Raw genomic sequence first — 19,189 nt, 5'->3', positions numbered from 1 at the left:
AATAATAGTTAATAATAAAAGGAAGAAGACAGTGCCTTGTTCGGGAGGGTGATGACTGCTGACAGTAATGATCTCCGTTACCTTTCTGTTTTGCGTTGGAGTTGAAGAAGTCTCTCACTGAACATGCTTTGTTGTTTCTTCACTGTCATGTAGAGGATGGGAGAAATCTTCTACTATTTTCAGCAGCTTGTGCAGCAGAACCAGCTTTTTTGATCAGTCTCTTTCGTGATGATGACTGCAATATTTTTAACACAGAGGCGTTAACCATTATAAATAATATGGCTTACCTGTGAAAAGCCAGCCTTACACTCACTGGCTCAACTGCACATACCTGTAGCTCTGTTCCTCTAGGGTAACATTGTGCAGTTATGTGAAAAACATTTCATTTTGTGGTTCTTTCAGATTTCTGGACTTTGCAATTTCTTAGCATAGGGAGAAGGATTTGTCAAGTCCCTTGAGTAATTTTTGTTGTTCAGCTATAATTTTTTCGTGTTGCTTTCACTGAAGCTGAAATGGGGAAAAAGTTCTTTAATTGGAAAAATACGTGTTATGTTTTTAAATTACACAACTACGTTAATAATGAAAACACACACAACCACACAAGGTCTGAGAAGGTTTCTTTAATTTCCAAGGAAATCTTTGGGGAAAAAACAAAAAAACAACAACAACAACAACAAAAAAAAAGAAAACAAAAGAAAAGAAAGAAAACAAAATATTACTGTAACTTTTGAATCTCAGTGTTAAGACTTCACTTGTGACGTTCACTTAAAAAGTCATTTAGACATACAGTCATATAAAGATATAATACAGTTTAACATCATGGTACAAGTTAGAAAATCTCAAATAGACACAAGAACCATTTTAATATAAAAAGCACAAAAGGTATAATTAAAAAATTGTATTCTCTTAAATACACTGTAAGCTTTATATATCATTAATTAAGTTTGATAGCTTTTATCCTTGACTTCCTTTTTCCAACTTTAACTTTAGTCAGATGCTTGTTCAGTTCTCATCTGGTGATCAATATGTTTCTAGTCATTCTTTTCTATGAAACTTTCTTCTGTCATTCCCCCTGCAGACAGACCTTTGCACAACCTTCTCCCATTCTCCACCTCTTCTTAATGTCTGGAAGAGCTCAAGCCTCTGCCTCCTTCAAACCCCCCCAACAAATATAAATATCTTAAATCTAATAAAAGCTTTATAATAATCACCTGGTAACTTTTACAGACTATGCAGTGCTTGTTTCAGAAGATTTAAAATACTGAAAAATTAAAATTTTTACACACTTTCTGACAGGTAATCTTCTAAAATCATGCATTTCTTTCAACATATTCACTGTGATCTGTCCCAAATTTAAGAGTACTATATATATATATATATATATATATATATATATGAAAAGGCAAACAAAGATAATTAAAGGAATAATAAATCAAATTTAACATATATTTATATTATGATTCAAAGGCCATACTGCATGCTCTACTCTAGTATTTATGAAATTGAATATAATTTTTGCAAATATGTGCACTTTTTTCCAGACTGGAAAGACTCAAAGGACATGGAAAGTGGAACTCTATGGACAATATAAGGTAAACAATTTTTTAAAAAAAGGTAAACCTCACATAGCACCACCATGTTTAACTACAGAAACTGTTGACATCAACATATAACATGTGCTTTCAGTTGTACAGTGGATTTCTGCTAATAAAGCTTTGTGGAGTTCCAGTTGCAGTTCAACTCATGCACCAGAGTATTTCTTTCCTTCATCATTCAGTACGAGCATTGGGTACATGCAAGAACTGTTGCGTGAAGTATAGCTATCGTATAGTATGTATAGTATGCTGTCAGAAACTGTCAGACACAGGAAAAGGATGAAGGCAAAGGGAAAAAGTTAAAGGTGAAGCATGCCCTGCAGCTACAGCACAAATGATGGCGTGTCTGCAGGTTGATGGGATGAGGGAAACCACTGAGATGATGGGGAAACTGGAATCAGGAGAGGAGGGGCAGGAGGTGTGGCAGGAAAGAGAATAATGAAAGAAAAAAGCACTGTGAATTTCTGTTTGGTGGTCAAAGTTGATCCCTCTAGAGGGTTTTGACAATTAAAAATGTTCCAGCTACAATGCCCAACAAGCCCAGAATCAGGCCTACCGAACAGAAAACATCCAGTTCAAAATGCTGGTGATGGAAATCAGGTTCTATAGAAAAAACATATGAAACATTAAAGATTATAGTTAAGCACTTCACAACAAATTATTTTACTATATTAATGTTTTAATAAAGTAACATAATCACCCCAGATTCTGGTTTGAGGCCTGTCTAGTGCCATATGCTCCACTGTGCAGCTGTAAATGTCCGTCTCAGTGGGAGTGAATGTCAGGGTGGAGAACTGGTGGAAGGTTTGGTCCTGATTGGGATAATATCTACTGAGTGACACTCCCTCTGACACTGGCTGGCCATTTTTAGTCCAAGTGACTTTGATCAAAGGTGGGTAGAAATGGTTCACGAAGCAGATGAGGCTGTTTTCAACCCCTTTCAATCCACTTCTTCTGCAGTGTAGAGGATGCTCTCAGGAGGGTCTTTGTTAAGTTTAAAAAAAAAAAGTCCGTTATTGTCAGTCTTGTCATGACAAAAATCAGTGTAAAAGTTAACCACGTTTATTATATTTCAACTGCAAGTATAGGTTAAAAACAAACAAACAAACAAAAACATATCCTTCACGATATTTTAGGTTAGAGGTTGAAACTAAACTTTCTGTTTCTACATGTAAAAATGTTGGCTTGACCTAATAAAACCCATGTGTATCTTGCCTCTATGGTGGCTAAAATGATACTCTTTTAAAATGGTTAAATGTTAATTCAGCATGTTAAATATCAAATTTACATTGGCTCAAAGCATTTCCTAATAAATTTGTTTTGAAATCAGTTGCACCATGTCCTTGCACCTAATTTATTATAGTAGAGCCAGTCGTGTTATCTCTATTCATTGCTGATATTGGGTTACACATTTCATCATATGTCATAAATCTTTGGTGGGAATGCAGACTTCTTCCAGACTCATGCAAATAAGAATTAATTATGATATAAAATCTTTTGTTGCACTGAGAATATTAATAAGCAATACTGGTACAATAACCTTGTGTTTCGACATATTGTTGGGATTGTTGGTATGGATGTACCATACCATGTAGTACACCAATATATTAGTTCACTTTTTTTTCTAAGGGGTTTAAGTTAATAAATTATCTTGCTACAATTGTTAAATGTATTTAAGTGCTGTGAATGCAAAAGTAACAGATGGAAAGTGACCTACAGTCAGAAAAGAGTTTAGTTACTTATCAGAGCAATGCAGTGCTAATAAATCTGTATCTCTGCAGGAATACTGGCATGGATAAATTCTGGATGTTACTTTGATGCTTGCTACCCATTTGGATATGCATCCATCTTGCATGTATGGTCTAAGAACTTTGTAGGAATCATGTTGTGCAAATTTAAATGTTTTTATACTTTTTACTTTTCTATTTTCAACTCAAGGAATCTGTATTACATTTGTATTATTCCCTTTAAAGGACAACAAGAGTAACCTAACAAAAATCAGCCCCCCCAAAAACCTGCTCTGTATCTTCATTAGATACTTTGCACAATTTGAGCACAATTAGCTTAGTTCACACTTAAAGTTCTCTAAAAGGTAAGAGAAAGCTCCACTGTGGATTATAAAAATGGGTTAATATCCTTTACCTTTCTCTTCTGATGGCTGCTTTTCCATTATTGTACCATATGCCACAATTGCTTTGCATGCTTTACTGTTTCTTAAAGCATTTTTATATATTTGCAAATCCTGAAATAACTGACTCGGGTCGAACCCAGGCATGTAGGGTCCAGTGTATTCAACCTCTCCCTTTTCAAAATCCACATAAAAGACTTCATCAGAATCAAATTCCAGCAGTGTCTCGGTTGTGCCGTTCTCAAAGCAGCCCACAACATAAGTTATTTCATGGGCTTCTAAAACAGAAACAACAAAACAAAACCAAATTAAAATTTATTTCAATAAAATTCTGATGCTAAAGAAATGTTATGCATACTTAAACAACTTGTGATTAACTTTTAGGTATAACTCTTTACAGAATCTGTTCTATGAAGGGTTACGTTATGTTGTGAGTAAACATTGAGGTAAAATTAAAAAAATACTCTTACTTTGTAAGAAGGCACAGAAGCTGTTGAGCATCAGGATGATGAGTGCAGAACGCTTCAAATGTGAGTAGAAGGTTGTCATTGTGGAAGATTCTTGCAGGCTTAATTTTAGACAAACCAAGCAGTGACTGTATAGAAATAAAAACCTGACCCTCACTTCCTCGTTCTGTGGATATTGATGGATGGTAAAAGGAATCTAACCTGTTCTGCAGGATCAGATCAGATTGTGGTTAAATAAATAGAGCCTCCGTGATAACTAAAAGTGTGTGAGAAACATTTTAGAGAATGGGAAAAATAACTCAGTATTTCATGAATCACTGAACCAAAAACTTTTAGTTCATGTTTCAACATTTCTCAACTTCCTCATTTTATTTGAGGCTCTCCCCACTGAGCATATTTGTTCCTCCTGAATGAGTAGTTTCAATGATTTAGAGGGCAACATAGCTTTCTGGTTCACATGAAAGCTGCATGACACTTCTCTTTAGTTTCATATTTCTCAACTTGCTTGCATTGCCTGCTGTTAAGAAAAGCTAATTTCATCAAATTCCTTTATGCAAATAACTATTAATTGTTTATGTGGGTTTAAAATACTTTCGAACTAAACCAAACTTGTCTGAGTTAAAATATCAAATGGTTGTTTTTAAATTTAATAACAGGGAAATAAGGCTGACCATGGTGAGTGTTTTAGAGTTTAACTGCTCCATGTGACTAGAAGTCCAGAAAGCAGTACTCGCTTGTTTGATGATGCCGGTAGTCATAACAGCTGTTGTACCAGGGTTAATGTGGAGTTTCCATCATTAGAAAAAGTTAGCATTGTGTGCTTCTGAGTTCTGACAAATGTTTTGTCAGTATTTCCAACATCAGAAAACATTTTCCAATCACATGTTTCTAAAGAATATGTAACCCACACTATTCATGACTTTTTTTTCTGACTTCAATGGCTTTGCAGACATAGTGTGCTGTTGTTGTTTTATTTTTTTTTCTCACTGTTTTTACTTTGATGTAAAATGTTCCACCATCTTAGCAAACAATATCCAGTTTTATTCATACATAAATTGTTCAAGATCAGCAAACAGCCCATTTACCAAAATGTGACTGATCTTGTAACTGACGCTCCGTTTGGTTTAGCTTAATTTAGCTTATAAGACAATAACAAAGCAGCTGCTACACCTGTAGAAAAACTTAACAGAAAACAGTCTTTGTAAGAAAGCAAAACAGAGCATCAGCAGCAGCAGCATTACAATTTAACTAGTTGTTTAATGACTAGTGCAATCATGCAAATGCAACCATGCCCCTTTTGAAGAATCAGAAACAGACAAAGAGAACCTCAAGACCCGGGCAACCAGCTGTCATGGAACTCACCCCAGATTTCTAACAGCAGACTGTGTATCAACTCAGATAGATGAACAATATCTACATTCGTTACAATGTGAATATCAGTCAGTCCATAATGCCACAAATAGCCATTAAAGAGCCAAGTGTTAAACTCAAAGCAGTTGATTACATTGAAGTGTCTCAAGACATATTAAAACATGCCTCAGTACCCCAGATCACAGTTTTACAGTAACTTTGCTGACATTATGAAACATGTCTGACCAAAGCTAAAGCTAGATAGGTGTAATGAGTGAATTTATGCAAGGCACTGTCTGCGCAGCTGCAAAGGCTAGTCCATGAAATCAAATATACATGGAGCAGATGCATGGAGCAAATTTTCTTTATATGCTGGTTGTCTTTGCTGCTAGTTACACAGAAAGACCTTAGAAGTGGTTGTTGCGACGTGCTTGGCAAAGATTAAGCACTCAATGAACCATCTGTGTATAGCCATTTCAGAAATATAGTCATTGTTGTTTTTCAGTTTATTCAGAAATATTTTTAATTTCTGATGGAGCTGAAATTTAACATTGATGCTTCTCTCAGTGTTATTGATGTCTGACATCAACTGTAAAAATCACCTGCAAATATCAGTATAAGACTCTGATTTGTTATATATATGAAAAAATGAAAAATCAAAAAGAAGAAAACTCCCTTTACTAAGCACAAATAGATTTATCTCCTGAACATGACCTTGTATAATTTTATCATTGTTATATGAATTGTAATGAGGAGCAGATCGATAATTTGGGGAAACACAAAGAAAATATTTAGAAGCAGAGCATTTTTATACGGATAAAAAATTAGAGAAGCCTTAAGAACTGATTTGGCTTATGTGGGCAGAGAAAATATGTGATTTTGTGAATAAATTTGCTGCTATGAAGGAGAAGATTTTGTATAACAGTCTGAAAACTGATCATGTATAAGAACTCAAACTCAGCGTTGTGTCAGAGTGGAGAATAATATGATCAAAAATGTTGCTGGAACAAGAATGTGAATGTGCAGTGTGTGTTGATCTTGCATTACTTACTAAAAGGCATTTAACTAATTCCTTTAAAATGCCAAATGTCCTTGTGTTTTTCCTTTGATTTTATGATAAAGTCCCAGCAGTGCTTTAGTGCAGCCTTGTTTAGTAATCAGAAAATATATATATGAGCTCAATGTTAATTTTACAAAGGTTCTTATAGTGAACTAGAAAACCAATTTCTCTGCTTTGGGCTGGTGTGTAGGTGTGTATTGATGGTCTACTGGTACATTTTAAATGTGCAATAGTGCAATGATTTTATGCCAGCCTGTGAGTTTACATGTGTGTGTCAAGGTGTTCATGTGAGTTTGTGAGCCGGAAAACTAAAAACAGGTTATTGTGTCTAGAAACCTCTGAAGAGTCACAGGAGACACTTAATTAACCCTTTAAACAAAAATAACTCTATTAAATTATACACTTAATTCCTCTTTTGGTAATCAAGTTTTTATTAATATTTAAACACAGAAGAAAAAAGAAACACAAAACAGAGAGACTAAACAAAACAGTAAAAAAAATAGGACACAATTGTATCATAAAAATATAGCATTAAGTATACACACATTACCATATATACTACAAAAAAGAGAGATTATTTAAAAAGATGCTATCAGTGAATGATGTTAAAAACTTGAGCACGGCTATAATAAACACAAGGATGTTGCCTAAGATCTGTCAAAAATTTTAAATACCTGGGTGTTGATATTTTTGCATCTCTGAAGGCCCCTTGAAGATCACCCATGATCTTAAGACTTGGTCAACCCTGCCAATCTCACTGAGAGCTTGCATATTTATTATTAAAATGAATATGCTCCCCTGTATTAGCTTTGTGAGGTCTATGTTGCCCCTACCTCCACCAGCCCGCTTTTGGCCAATTGTTTGGAGATTGGGGCCTATATTCATTCGAGCTCTCCAGGCAGTTTAACCTCCAACATTCCACTTTCTACTTCTATCTGCAATTGCAGACTGGATTGGAAACGTATGGTGTCCCATGGCAATCCCCTCTTTCCAAACATTTATTATTTAAGGTGGTATGTGAGACTAGTGGGAGCAGAGGAACCATTTAAAAGTTGAACTATCACTTTCTGAAAGGAACTTATCTTCCACTGACATTAGAATCCCACTGGTGAACTTATATTCCTGATCTTAGCCTTGACCTTAAATGGGAAGGTGTTTGGGCTATAGCGAAGCTTTTGTCTCGAAATTCTGAACATCAACAAATTCACCTTAACTTTATTCATAGAACATATGACACCACGGATGCTTTACAGTATGAAACTTAAGCTTTATTGACTTGAAGGTTCTCCCTCTTATGTATTTGCCCATTTATTTTCTTCTTGTCTTTCCATTTTTTATTTTCTTCTGGACCTAGTTTATTCCTTTAATTTTTTTTTTAAACTACTTTCCTTGGTGTGTTTTTTTTAGCTGATATTGCTTTTAACATTTCGGTTCATTGTACAACTATATATGAACAACATCCACACTTTCAGACATAAAAAGCCAAAGAATGAGGATATAAAAAAGACATTTGCATGAGTCTCAGTAAAATATTTCCAGGTGTCTGACTTAGAGGGCATCGTCAGGATATAAAACCTACAAAACATGTTGGTTCAGTTAGATAAATGCTTCCTCAATCTTTTCAGCTCAGAATAATGGAAAGATATTTTTAAAATGTGAACACCTACCTCAGTCGTTGGCACCGCCACCCGTTCTGTGTTTAGACAAAAGCAAAACAAACTCTGATGTTCCACATTTCAAAACTTTGGTTACCTGCTTGCATTGATGTTTTGATATCTTATGAAATTAAGGTAATTTTAATGGTAATTTTAGTGTTATATTGAATTAATCCCTCACCACTCGATTTCTTCTTGTTGTAAATGAGCCCAGCGAGCAAAACCGTCAGACCCAGCAACAGCGCTGCTGCCCCAACAGCAATTTTGCTCATGCTTGAGTCAGGCTCTGGTTCTAAAAACATATTCATCAAAAGCACAACATTAAATGTAAATACATTACATTTAAATGTTCTTAATAGCTTCTATACTTATACAGCAGCAAACTTATCTATGTCTGACTGGCACAGAAATTAAATAATTTCAACATAAACTCAATACAATATTTTCAAAGTTTGAAAGACGTTATAGTATAGAAATATATAGTATGTTCCATTCAATGTTTATAATTCACATGGTTTAACTTTAACTAAGCCTTCACACAGTTTCAGCACAGAAACCCCCCAAACATGGCATAAGTAACCATAATGAGATGAGAGATGAGAAATATAAAGGAGATTCAAAGTGTGCCACAGTTATAAAGATTCCTGGTTATTCTTGAACTCACATCAGATTGCATCAGTCTTTAAGACACTGTTTCCACCTGGTATTAACACGTGTCCTGGATTTTTCCAAAATCGTAAACACAAGCAGCATTAAAGGCACATTGAGACCCAAATGCTCTGATTAACACGTCAGAACACATTTGGAGGTAGTCTGAGACCCATGTGGTCACCAATTAATTACACGGCAAACTCAAACATGATCTAGACGACTAATTGTGTTTATATAGTCACAGTTTTTCTTTCTCACTGAGACCTTATATGCAGAAGTGTGTGCTCATTTAACCTGTGTCTAATCCGCTGAGTTTACCTAAGCAAGACATCTTTAACAAGTATAAAAACAGAATCTAAAAATAGATATAAAATCAAGGGAATACGTATACATTTTGAAAGGGCAAATGGATGGTGCCAATGTATATCAGTAGACAAAGAAACATTATATAGATTTAGCACAAAACCTAAGAAAATTTGTTTGTTGAAATATTTAACTGTCATAACAACAAATCTCATACTTTTGAAAAGTCTGTTTATTTATTTTTTTAATGATGTCACATTTGTAAGGAAAATGCATTTGTGGGATTAGCAACAGGGTTGAATATGTGGGTCGCACCCATGAAAATCTTGCAAAACCTTCTTTTTAAAAAGGAAAACTAAACAGACTTTCCAACAGTATAATATTTACTGTCAGGAAGCATTGTTACAACAAAGGAATAATAATAATAATTTAGTGCAAAAGTAAATTTTCCCTTTGGGAATAAGTAAAGTATAATTAAACTAATTTCATTTCATGCAACAATTTTAATTTTCTCATAGATGGTACACTCTCTTACCCCAGTCATAAAGCTTGGGCCTCATGAGGCTGGCATGCTCCACCATGCAGGTGATTTTCTCTCCAGGTTTGGGGGTAAACTCCAGATAGGAGTGGACCTGGTAGAGCCAGTTTCCACTAGGCAGCTCTTCAGTAGAAGTCACATCAGCTTTTACCTCCTTTCCATCCCTCAGCCATGTTACCTTGATTAGTTTGGGATAAAAGTCGTATATGTTGCAGATGAGCATGGATGTTCGCTGTTCACTGACTCAGCTGACCTCAGCCATATGTAGGGCTCCACTAGAAGACACCAAATGTTATCATAAAGTGCTGTATCTTTCTTTACATTTGATAGATTTTTCTCTGCATCCAACAGGTATAATTTCACTCTGTAATGCAGTTTTTGCATGAAAGTTGTCTTTAAAGCAAAAGTTTAGAAAATGTGAAAATTACCAGGTTTCAGAAGGTTAAGTGCAAGTGGAACATTTCTTTTGCAAAGATTTGTTTTCCATATCTCATGTTCAATAAAACTGGGGTTTTTGTTGAGAATGCCTGCAAGTTCTTGTGCTTTCTTTGTGTATCCCACCATTTTTCCCAAAGTGCTGTTGTACTGGGCTCCCAACATCTTGTTGATGTAATACTGCTCTAGGTACACAGCATCATGACCATCATGGGAACTAGACTGACAACGAATCACAGCATAGCCATAAAGAGCACCTGAAAAAATATATGTTGCTGTTAAATGTTGAACTATATTTAACATTAATAAAAATTTGCTTTTATAGATATACATTAACTAACAAAAGATTTTGTCTCTCTTAAATCCCATAAGGTCACAACATGTATGCAGTCAGTAAGGGATTAAAGTCACTTACCTTCGGCTGAAAACACAAGAAACAATTTGAGAAAAATGATGAGGCTGTGAGCATAGGACATGTTGGGTATCTGGCTAGTTGGTTCTGAGCTCATCAAATAAAAATAAGGAAGTGTAGCAAAACATTTGTAAACTACATTTGTCCTGTGTAGGTATGCCAGCTGTCTTCCTCTGCCTGTCATATTACTGTGTATCATATTTCTGGTTTTTCTACATTTACATACAATCTCTGAACAAAATTGTACAAAAGTACTGTCTCGTTATGTAAAGATGAAGGGCCAGAGCCTATCCTGGTTACTGGCAGGCAATAGGCAGGGTACACCCTGATCACTATCGTCACTTTCTTTCTTTCTTTCTTTCTTTCTTTCTTTCTTACTTGTTATAGTTATAAAAGTTCACAGAATGTGTTTAATGAAGTTATATGAAGTGGATATTATTAGTATAATATTAGAGGAAATTACAAGACTTTAAAACTTGGATTTGTTTTTCTAAAATAAGTAATAGATTAGTTTTTTGGGGTTTTTTTTCAGATTTTTGTGCTGAAGACTGATCTTGAAGAAGAAGCTGATGTAGCCTCATCTTTGATGATTAGAGTGTAGAACTCAGTGTGGTTCTATGGTTACATGGACGAGCATGCAGAGGCATTTTGTATGTTCAACGAAGTGTACATATGGTTATTTGCACCATTTTAGGATTAATGAGTCACAATTATAATGATGAAGATGATAATAACATTGTGCAAAGTATATCTTCTTTGTATACTTTTCAATGCATTAACACTTTTTGTTTATTATTTTTTTAATTTTATTTATTTATTTTTTGTTTTTGTTTTGTTTTTAGATATAACTATAGACACTGGTCTTCCTGTTTAAGTGTGAAAACACTATCATTAAAATATATGTGTAAAAAAGATTCAGAGCAAGTGAGAATGGAATATGATGTCTGAACAAACTAATGTATGATGTCAAAGTCATATTTTCTATAAAACCCCTGAATAAGGATTCACTACACTTAGAGGATGTTTATTCACAGGTTTTATTATGCAAATAAAATAAACAACAACAACATATCAAAGATTCAGCACAAAAATTTTTTATTTACCAGGTGAACGTTTTAACATTGTGAAACAGGAAACACATAAAAAATATACATAATGGATACCCTGACCATTTGTATTTGTAAAACAAATATACAAGTGTGAGTGGCTGCTTGTCTCTCTGTGTTGACCCTGTGATGGATGGATGGATGGAGTAGGCTCCAGGCCTCCAGTGATGCTACGTTGGAATAGAGAAATAAAGCCAATAGGTGGATGGATGGAAAGCAAATATACAGACAAATTTCTTTTTTCAAATACAGATTACATTGTTATTCCTTAAACCACACATTACCTGTGTAACACTCACTGAATTTTCAGAGTTTTCTGGGATTTAAAGCAAACAAACTTAACATAAACTGCTGATATAAACTCTGTTAAGTTTAAAGATGGTCAATGTTACAATCCAGACTACTAAAGAACTTCACTTAAAGGTATTTTCTGTTTTTAACACCAGAGACATTAGTGTCATTTAACAAAGAAAAATATTCCAGTTGCAACTCCCAACAAGCCCAAACCCAGGCTCACTCCACAGAAAATGTCAGGTCCAAGACTATGGTCATCTTTAGTTAATTCAACTTCTGTAGAGAAAGTTATAGGGAATCTGGTTAATTGTAGGCATATAAAACATTTAAGTTTTTAATTTATCTTACAATTTTATTTTACCCCAGATTCTTGTCGTGGGTGTCTCCAGGGCTGAATGCTCCACACTACAGCTGTAAATGTCTCCTTCAGTTGGTGTGAATGCCAGCTTTGAGAACTGGCGGAAGGTTGAATCATTATTGAGATAATATCGACTTAGTGAGACCCCCTCTGTCACTGGATGGCCATTTTTGGTCCAGCTGACTTTGATAGAAGGTGGGTAGAAATAATTCACAAAGCAGATAAGGGTGTTTTCTACTCCTGGTTCCACTTCTCTAGCAGAGAAGATTATGCTCTCTGGAGGCTCTTTTGTCAATAGAAAAAAAGAGCTATGTCAGCATTTTGTTAGTTATCCCAGTACACAGATAAATGTTGATGTTTATTTACCTTTTTCCTCAGGTGGTGATTTTTCTAACCATTTAAACATTTCTGTTAGTAGCAAACATAGTCTCTTGTTATCAAAAGCATCTTTAAGGATTGCCAGACCCACCACTGAAAGCAGATTCAGTGTGGACGGTGCAGCGTGTTATGCCTTTCTTTATAGCTGTTGCCAAGAAGGAAATTCCTCTTTAATCACATCACAAGATCAGGTGCAAAACTTGATGAAGGTAAAACTGAATAAATGTTTTAATCATTATCAAATCAATCATAATTAAACTATATCCAAACACCAACAAAACATTGCAACATAATATTAGATGCAAAACAGTTCATTATTTAAAGAAAACAGCAAATCAACAGCTGGAGCATTTAATGCGGATGTAAAAACTGTAGAGCAACCAGTTTCCAGACAATGAGGTTCTGTAAGTTTGGAGAATAAACATGTAAACACACAGTGAGGGAAAGTTCCTGATTTGTTCACTGTAGCTGCAGAAGTAGTTGCAGCAGATAAACATTTAAGTCAGTGTTTTGGTCGCTGTGAAACCGGTAAATTTTCCATGAAGTAATTGTTTATTAACAGACATAATAGAAAAGAGGCAGTTAAATCTTGATCGAGGAGATCATGCAGTGTCACAATTTAGGTTGGGTAAATTCCCTCCTTTAAAAATATTAATACATTGTACTAGTCAGTAGCTAATGAAATAGCTATGAAAAGCTATGAGTCATTAGTCTGCAGGTGAAAGGCCAAAGTACTGAACAGTTATGACCCAAATTAGTGAGTGTTCCATTACCAAACTCATATAAAACCATCACATGTTAAAGTGCACATTGACAAACTAAAGATAAATTAAGTTTATAAATAAGAATGAAACAATTGGTTTGCTTAATTTTTTTTAAATGAAATTTAAAAGGAAATCTGCTCTCCAAAAAGTAACTGGATGTGTTTGAGTTTGACACTAAAACATCATTTAGACATCACACAGAGTCCCAGTATTCTGGAAACAAAGAGTTGTTTTACACTTAAAAACTTGTAATTCTGCAAATGTCCGTTTGTACAAAAGACATTTGCAACATAAATGAGTCACCTTTTTCCAGGGTTCGAATTACAGGGGAGCTAAGTGGAGCTCTGCTCCCTTGAAAGACACAGGAGCTCCCCTAAAGACATTCAGCTGATACTTTGAGAGGGAGCCCTAAAAATAATTCACTTTCAGGTTACACGGAATTTTTCAAAAAGGTTCCTGATGTGTCTTGAGCAGAATAGCATTCATTTGTCAGATTTGTGGTTTATTTAATTATTTATTTTATTTTATTATTAAATCCTCCAAATGTGATCCAGCACAGTGGACAGCAGCGTTGCTTGTAGCGTGCTGTGAGCGTCGATACAAAAACACTTTATATGCTTTCTTTTGTGGTTGTTAAAAGAACTTTCCATCCCACTTACTGATTAAACAAGCTGTATACAGTAGCAACATATATATGTGTATTATTTATTTATTTTTTTAAGTAACCATATTTTTGACTGCGCTACGTGCACTAATATATATGCGCATGCACATCACGGTGCACGCCCAAAGGCTCCTCTAAAAGCTTGGTAAAATTCGTGCCCTGCATACAGTGTAACTGTAGCTAATGTATATTCGTGACTGTCGACCCCTGACATTGTTTTAATAGCATTTACATGGTCCCCCCCCCCCAAAAAAAAAATAAAAAAATAAAAAAATAAAAAAATAAAAATAATAATAATAATAAAACAACAACAACAACAACAAAAAAAAACGTTTTTAACTTCTTCATCAGAAGTTTTATCTCCATCTTTAGCTGTTGGTAAAGAGGCAACGTCTCCTTCCCTGCGAGCGTCCCTACGGAGTGGGGGACATAAGTGTGCATGAGCAAGCGCATGCGTCGTCTGTGCGCATACACGTGCACATGCATGTACTAATGGGCGTAACGTTCGATTTGTTCTTTGATGATGTAACAAGGCAGAGGATTCTAAACCTGACATTCTGTTTTTGACATTCTGCTAAAAACTCAGAAACTTTGGGAAAAACGTTTCTCTGTTCAGCATCGATTTCAGGATTATTTCAAGTTATAACAAAGTAAGTCATTTTCACAGTTATTTATACAGTAGCAATAAGAGTTTAAATTGTTTTTTGCCAATATAATTTTGTTTATGTTCGTGCAAATCCCTCCAGCTTTGCACGAACATAAACTTAAAATTGCACTTGTTTTCAAGTGCAGTTTTAAGTTAGGCTGCTTGTTTGATTAAAGCTTTACACAAACTAAAAAGTTGATAAACCCTTCTGACTCCCTGTTAATAACTACAAGCTTAACAGTCATTGTAGCTGAAAATTTACAATTTCTTCTTGCCATGACATGGGAATACATATTACATTTAGCTTGCAAAAGATTTGAAGAACATACAAGACCTTGAATTTCAGTCACTTTCATGTTTGACTAAATGTAAAATCATATTGTAATGTTTTGTTATCGTATAGTGATGACAAAAATCAAAATAGTTTAGACACAGAACTTAAAAAAACTGTCTTATTGTAAAACTATCTATCTGCTGAGTTGTTTTTGATATTAGGTTAAAGATGAGGAAAAAAGCAATTAATTTATTTACTTTGTGTCACTAACCATTTCTCCATTTTTCTCTTTTGAATTACAGTCATGTCACGAAGAAGCTCTAGACTGGCATCCCTTGGATATTATGATAGTAATGGTATACCAACCATAAATTACAAAGAGACACCTTGGAGGTACGTTAAAGTAGTAATATGCATAATCTTTTTTCCAGCACTGTTATTTGGTTTTCTATGTAACAGCTTTAAAACTTGTAACTAACCTAAGTTATATTTGTCACATTCAGATCACGTAAAAGGCGAAGAGTTCGTCCTCAAGTCCCGGAGGAGATGATATCTCCTGTAGAAGACGAGTTCCCCGTCTGCAACACTTTTGATGCAGAAGAAGAGTGCAGTAAAATAAAACTGCTACTTTCTGTGTTATATGTATTTTTAATAATCTTCAGTGTTGGTAAGTAATCACCTCTCTCTAAAGTTATTCAGCAACCACTATTTGATAGTTTTGTATCATGTTTATTTTTTTAAATTATGTCACTAACCTTATCATTTTATATTTCCTCCACTAGGACTTGCATTTCTGATTAGTGCAATGAGCATATATCGCCCCGAACAGTATACTGAACAACCATGTTTTCAAATCATGCACAAGGAGAATTTTAAGTTAAAGTGGAAAGAACCAAAAGCAGAATTTCTGCCAAATGTTGCTCTGGCATCACTAGGTAAGTCATCATTATCAAACACAACGTGGAACTTTATATATATCACACAGCAATAATTTGTTACTAACTAACTTTATTTGTATGTTTTGCGTGCAGGAGCAAACGTTGTATCTGGCAGGACCTCAGCATCATACAATTGGAAGAGGCCATTTTTCTGCAAACTTTTTCGAACATGCAAATTAGTTTCTCCAGGAGTTGTCATACAGGTATGTACTACATTCAGAAAACATAATGATGAGTGATTATTCAACTAAATCTAACAGTTTTTTTTATATACATTAGACTTACCAACTAACCATAATTTCTTTTTCTGTTCAGGGATCATCAGAACTGCTTCCTGGAAACTGCTGGTCCTTTGCTGGTCAGCAAGGACACATTACTATTAACCTGTCTCACAAAGTTCCCATCAGCCATGTGACACTCGGTCACATATTGAAGTCGGTGTCTCCATCTGGCACGACACCAAGTGCACCTAAAGAGTTTTCTGTCTATGTAAGTCACCAGTTTCTTCATTACTTTAATACCAGAATCCTGCCTAACCCTTTTTTAACTTAACAGATACACAGAAAACAAAGTGTTAACCAGAAGTATATCTTTTATCTTCCAGGGAAAGAAAACAGTAGAAGATGAGGGAACTCTTCTTGGAACCTTTACATATGATAATGATGGAGACCAGTTCCAAACTTTTAAAACAGAGGTAATTATAAAGCTATGCTATCATGCATGTGAGCATGTGCATACATAAAATGTATCTAATCTATTGCTTTATTTTCCTCTTCTATTTACACATCACACTGACACTAACACTCATTTGTCTTTTTTGTCCCACAGGACCATAGCGAGGACATGTTTAGTTTAGTAAAGTTAAAGGTGAACAGCAACTGGGGCAAGCCGGAGTACACCTGTCTGTACAATGTCAGAGTACACGGGATGATAAGTAGCCCATACAGTAACCAGAAAATGTTAGAGTAGAATAAAACACACAAAAAAATATCAATTTAACAAAACAAAACAAAACCTAAAAGATCAACGAGCAACGAGTTGAAATAGACAAAGGACAACAAACAAACAGGCTAAGTGAGTTAGCTGAAACAAAGCAGGTGCATTAATGACAGGAAGAAGGAATCAAAACAGAAAACACAAGGAAAAACCTACAAAATAAGACAAGAAAAACAGAAAACAGAACAATCAATCAATCAAAACCAGAGACCCTGGCAGGTAGGATCCAAATGCAGGACTGAGATGAGAGACCAGCACAAGGAGGATAATCTCTCAGACATGGAAGAGGATTCAAGCCCAGAATGTAAAAAACATAACAGAACTCTAAGAAAAACAAAGCAAAACACAGAGATCATAAAAACAAACAAAACAAACAAACAGAAAAACAGAGTGGCTAAAACAGAGGAGGAAAGCACAAATAATAAAAAACAAACAAACAAAAGCAAACAATGGAAAAAAACACCTAAAAGAACAGAGAATAGACCATAAAATGAAAATAAAAAAACAACTATAACAACAACAAACAAGAAGATTTTTGTGATACATGGAGAAAGGATCCAAATGCAGGACTGAGAGGAGAGACCAGCACAAGGAGGATAATCTCTCGGACATGGAAGAGGATTCAAGCCCAGAATGTAAAAAACAGACAACTACACCACTACACACTACACACTACACAGCACACACACACACACACACACACACACACATATATATAAGCTGTGATTAATCTAACCAATAATTTTAATCATTTGACAGCCCTGTGTATGTATCTAGTGTGCTATGACATTGTTTGTGTGTCTGTAACAACGTGCAATGGCAATAACAATGTCATTATGACATTATTATTGCTATTAACTTGTGCTTATCCTTTTCTCTCTCAGCAGGTAACCCTGGCTTACCTTTATAAGTATACATGTATATTGTGTGTTATGACAGTATAACTTGTGCTTTTTTCCCTCGCCAGGTATCCTGACTCAGCCTCATGGTGCTTGTTTTGTCTCTCTGTCCTGTCCTCTCCATCCCCAACCGGCCGAGGCAGATGGCCGCCCTCCCTGAGCCTGGTTCTGCTGGAGGTTTATTTTTCTTTCGAAAGAAAGTTTTGTTTCCTCTCCACTGTCGCCCACGTGCATGCTCAGGATGGGGGATTGTATTGAAGATAAGATTCGATGCAATCCGTTGGTTTCCTTGGGTCCAATTACTAATTGGCTCATATAAATTAAAACTTGGACTAAATAAAATATTTAATTACTAAGTTTAATGGTTGTCTCTGAAATCTTTTTTGTTTATTCCTTTTTTTCTCTTTTTAATATTATGATCCCCTGCCACTTACCTGATAGAATATGAAACAGACTCCACAACAACAAACTCCTTACTTATGCAGCTCTGCTCTGTTTACAATATTTCTTTTACTCTCGATTAGAGTAACAAAAAAACTTCATGTAGTGTCCACTAGATGTCCCTGTAATCAGTAGATTGAAACTATTCTTACACGTTGTGACCACAGACTGAAAGAAACCAGATTTAAATCTTGAACTGCTTTATTTATTTAGCTGATTAACTGAGACAGAAGTAAAATGTGATCACATAAATTTTAGTCTTTTCCAGATTAGTCTGAGCTTATTAAACCCACATACGTTTTTTTTTGGGAGGGGGGGGACCAAAAGGATGGATCAGCCGGCCCTGCTTTGCATAGGTAAACACCTCAATAGTACCTGTATAAGGTTGTGACTTACTGGTGTGCAAACAGACACAGCAATGAGACAGACAAGGAAAAATAAATAACAGAATGACAAAATGATGAATAATTATAAAAAATAATGATAAAGATGTGCAGTGAAGCATGAATTTCCTAAATTTTAAAGCGTTGACTTGATCATAAATAATCACATGGTGAGCTTCAAATCATATAAAAATAGCTTTATACACAAACAGATTATTAATTACTCCTGAACTTGGACAGCGGTCTGCAGTCTGGTCCCATGAGCGCATCAACACGCGCATCCTCATGGTGCGGTGGTAAAGGGGGAAGTGGTACACTGAGGAATAAAATTTCATCACATAGCCCACTGTACCTTCTACACTTTGTAAAGCAAATTTCCAGCTGTTGTGGCATCATTTTAGGATGCTGGTCACCTACGAAGCAAGTTGTCCATCTGATGAATCCTCCAGGTGAG

At 35.2% G+C, this 19,189-nt stretch overlaps 2 protein-coding genes and 1 pseudogene across 3 annotated transcripts; 1 reads left to right on the top strand and 2 right to left on the bottom strand.

Moving 5' to 3' along the window:
- Positions 1-87: 87 nt before the first annotated feature.
- Positions 88-4,373, bottom strand: LOC121641136 (H-2 class II histocompatibility antigen, A-U alpha chain-like). The gene is given in 5 exon segments (XM_041987085.1): positions 88-2,198; positions 2,296-2,536; positions 2,539-2,579; positions 3,738-4,001; positions 4,194-4,373. Coding segments are annotated over 5 exon segments (738 nt in total). The 5' UTR covers positions 4,273-4,373; the 3' UTR covers positions 88-2,085.
- LOC121641132 (SUN domain-containing protein 3-like) lies at positions 4,206-17,415 on the top strand. 2 transcript variants are annotated; one of them, XM_041987082.1, is made up of 8 exons: positions 4,206-4,253; positions 15,381-15,471; positions 15,582-15,745; positions 15,861-16,013; positions 16,110-16,219; positions 16,332-16,505; positions 16,621-16,710; positions 16,845-17,415. In XM_041987082.1, the coding sequence occupies exons 1-8, from the start codon at positions 4,229-4,231 to the stop codon at positions 16,983-16,985; spliced, it is 948 nt and encodes a 315-aa protein (XP_041843016.1). In that variant the 5' UTR covers positions 4,206-4,228; the 3' UTR covers positions 16,986-17,415. The 2 variants fall into 2 exon arrangements, with proteins under 2 accessions (XP_041843016.1, XP_041843017.1); XM_041987083.1 differs by lacking the exon at positions 4,206-4,253 and adding an exon at positions 14,522-14,808.
- Positions 7,078-10,777, bottom strand: LOC121641133 (annotated as a pseudogene).
- Positions 17,416-19,189: the final 1,774 nt, after the last annotated feature.

The sequence above is a fragment of the Melanotaenia boesemani genome, chromosome 6 (genome assembly GCF_017639745.1).
Source record: "Melanotaenia boesemani isolate fMelBoe1 chromosome 6, fMelBoe1.pri, whole genome shotgun sequence".
NCBI lineage: Eukaryota > Metazoa > Chordata > Actinopteri > Atheriniformes > Melanotaeniidae > Melanotaenia > Melanotaenia boesemani.
The sequence above is the reverse complement of the archived record's forward strand: the minus strand, read 5'-3'. Positions and strand labels throughout refer to the sequence as shown.

Coding starts and splice junctions, on each gene's coding strand:
- LOC121641132 (XM_041987082.1), top strand. CDS start 4,229: ATGATGAGTGCAGAACGCTTCAAAT. Junction 15,472..15,581: donor TACAAAGAGACACCTTGGAG/GTACGTTAAAGT, acceptor TGTCACATTCAG/ATCACGTAAAAGGCGAAGAG. Junction 16,711..16,844: donor TCCAAACTTTTAAAACAGAG/GTAATTATAAAG, acceptor TTTGTCCCACAG/GACCATAGCGAGGACATGTT.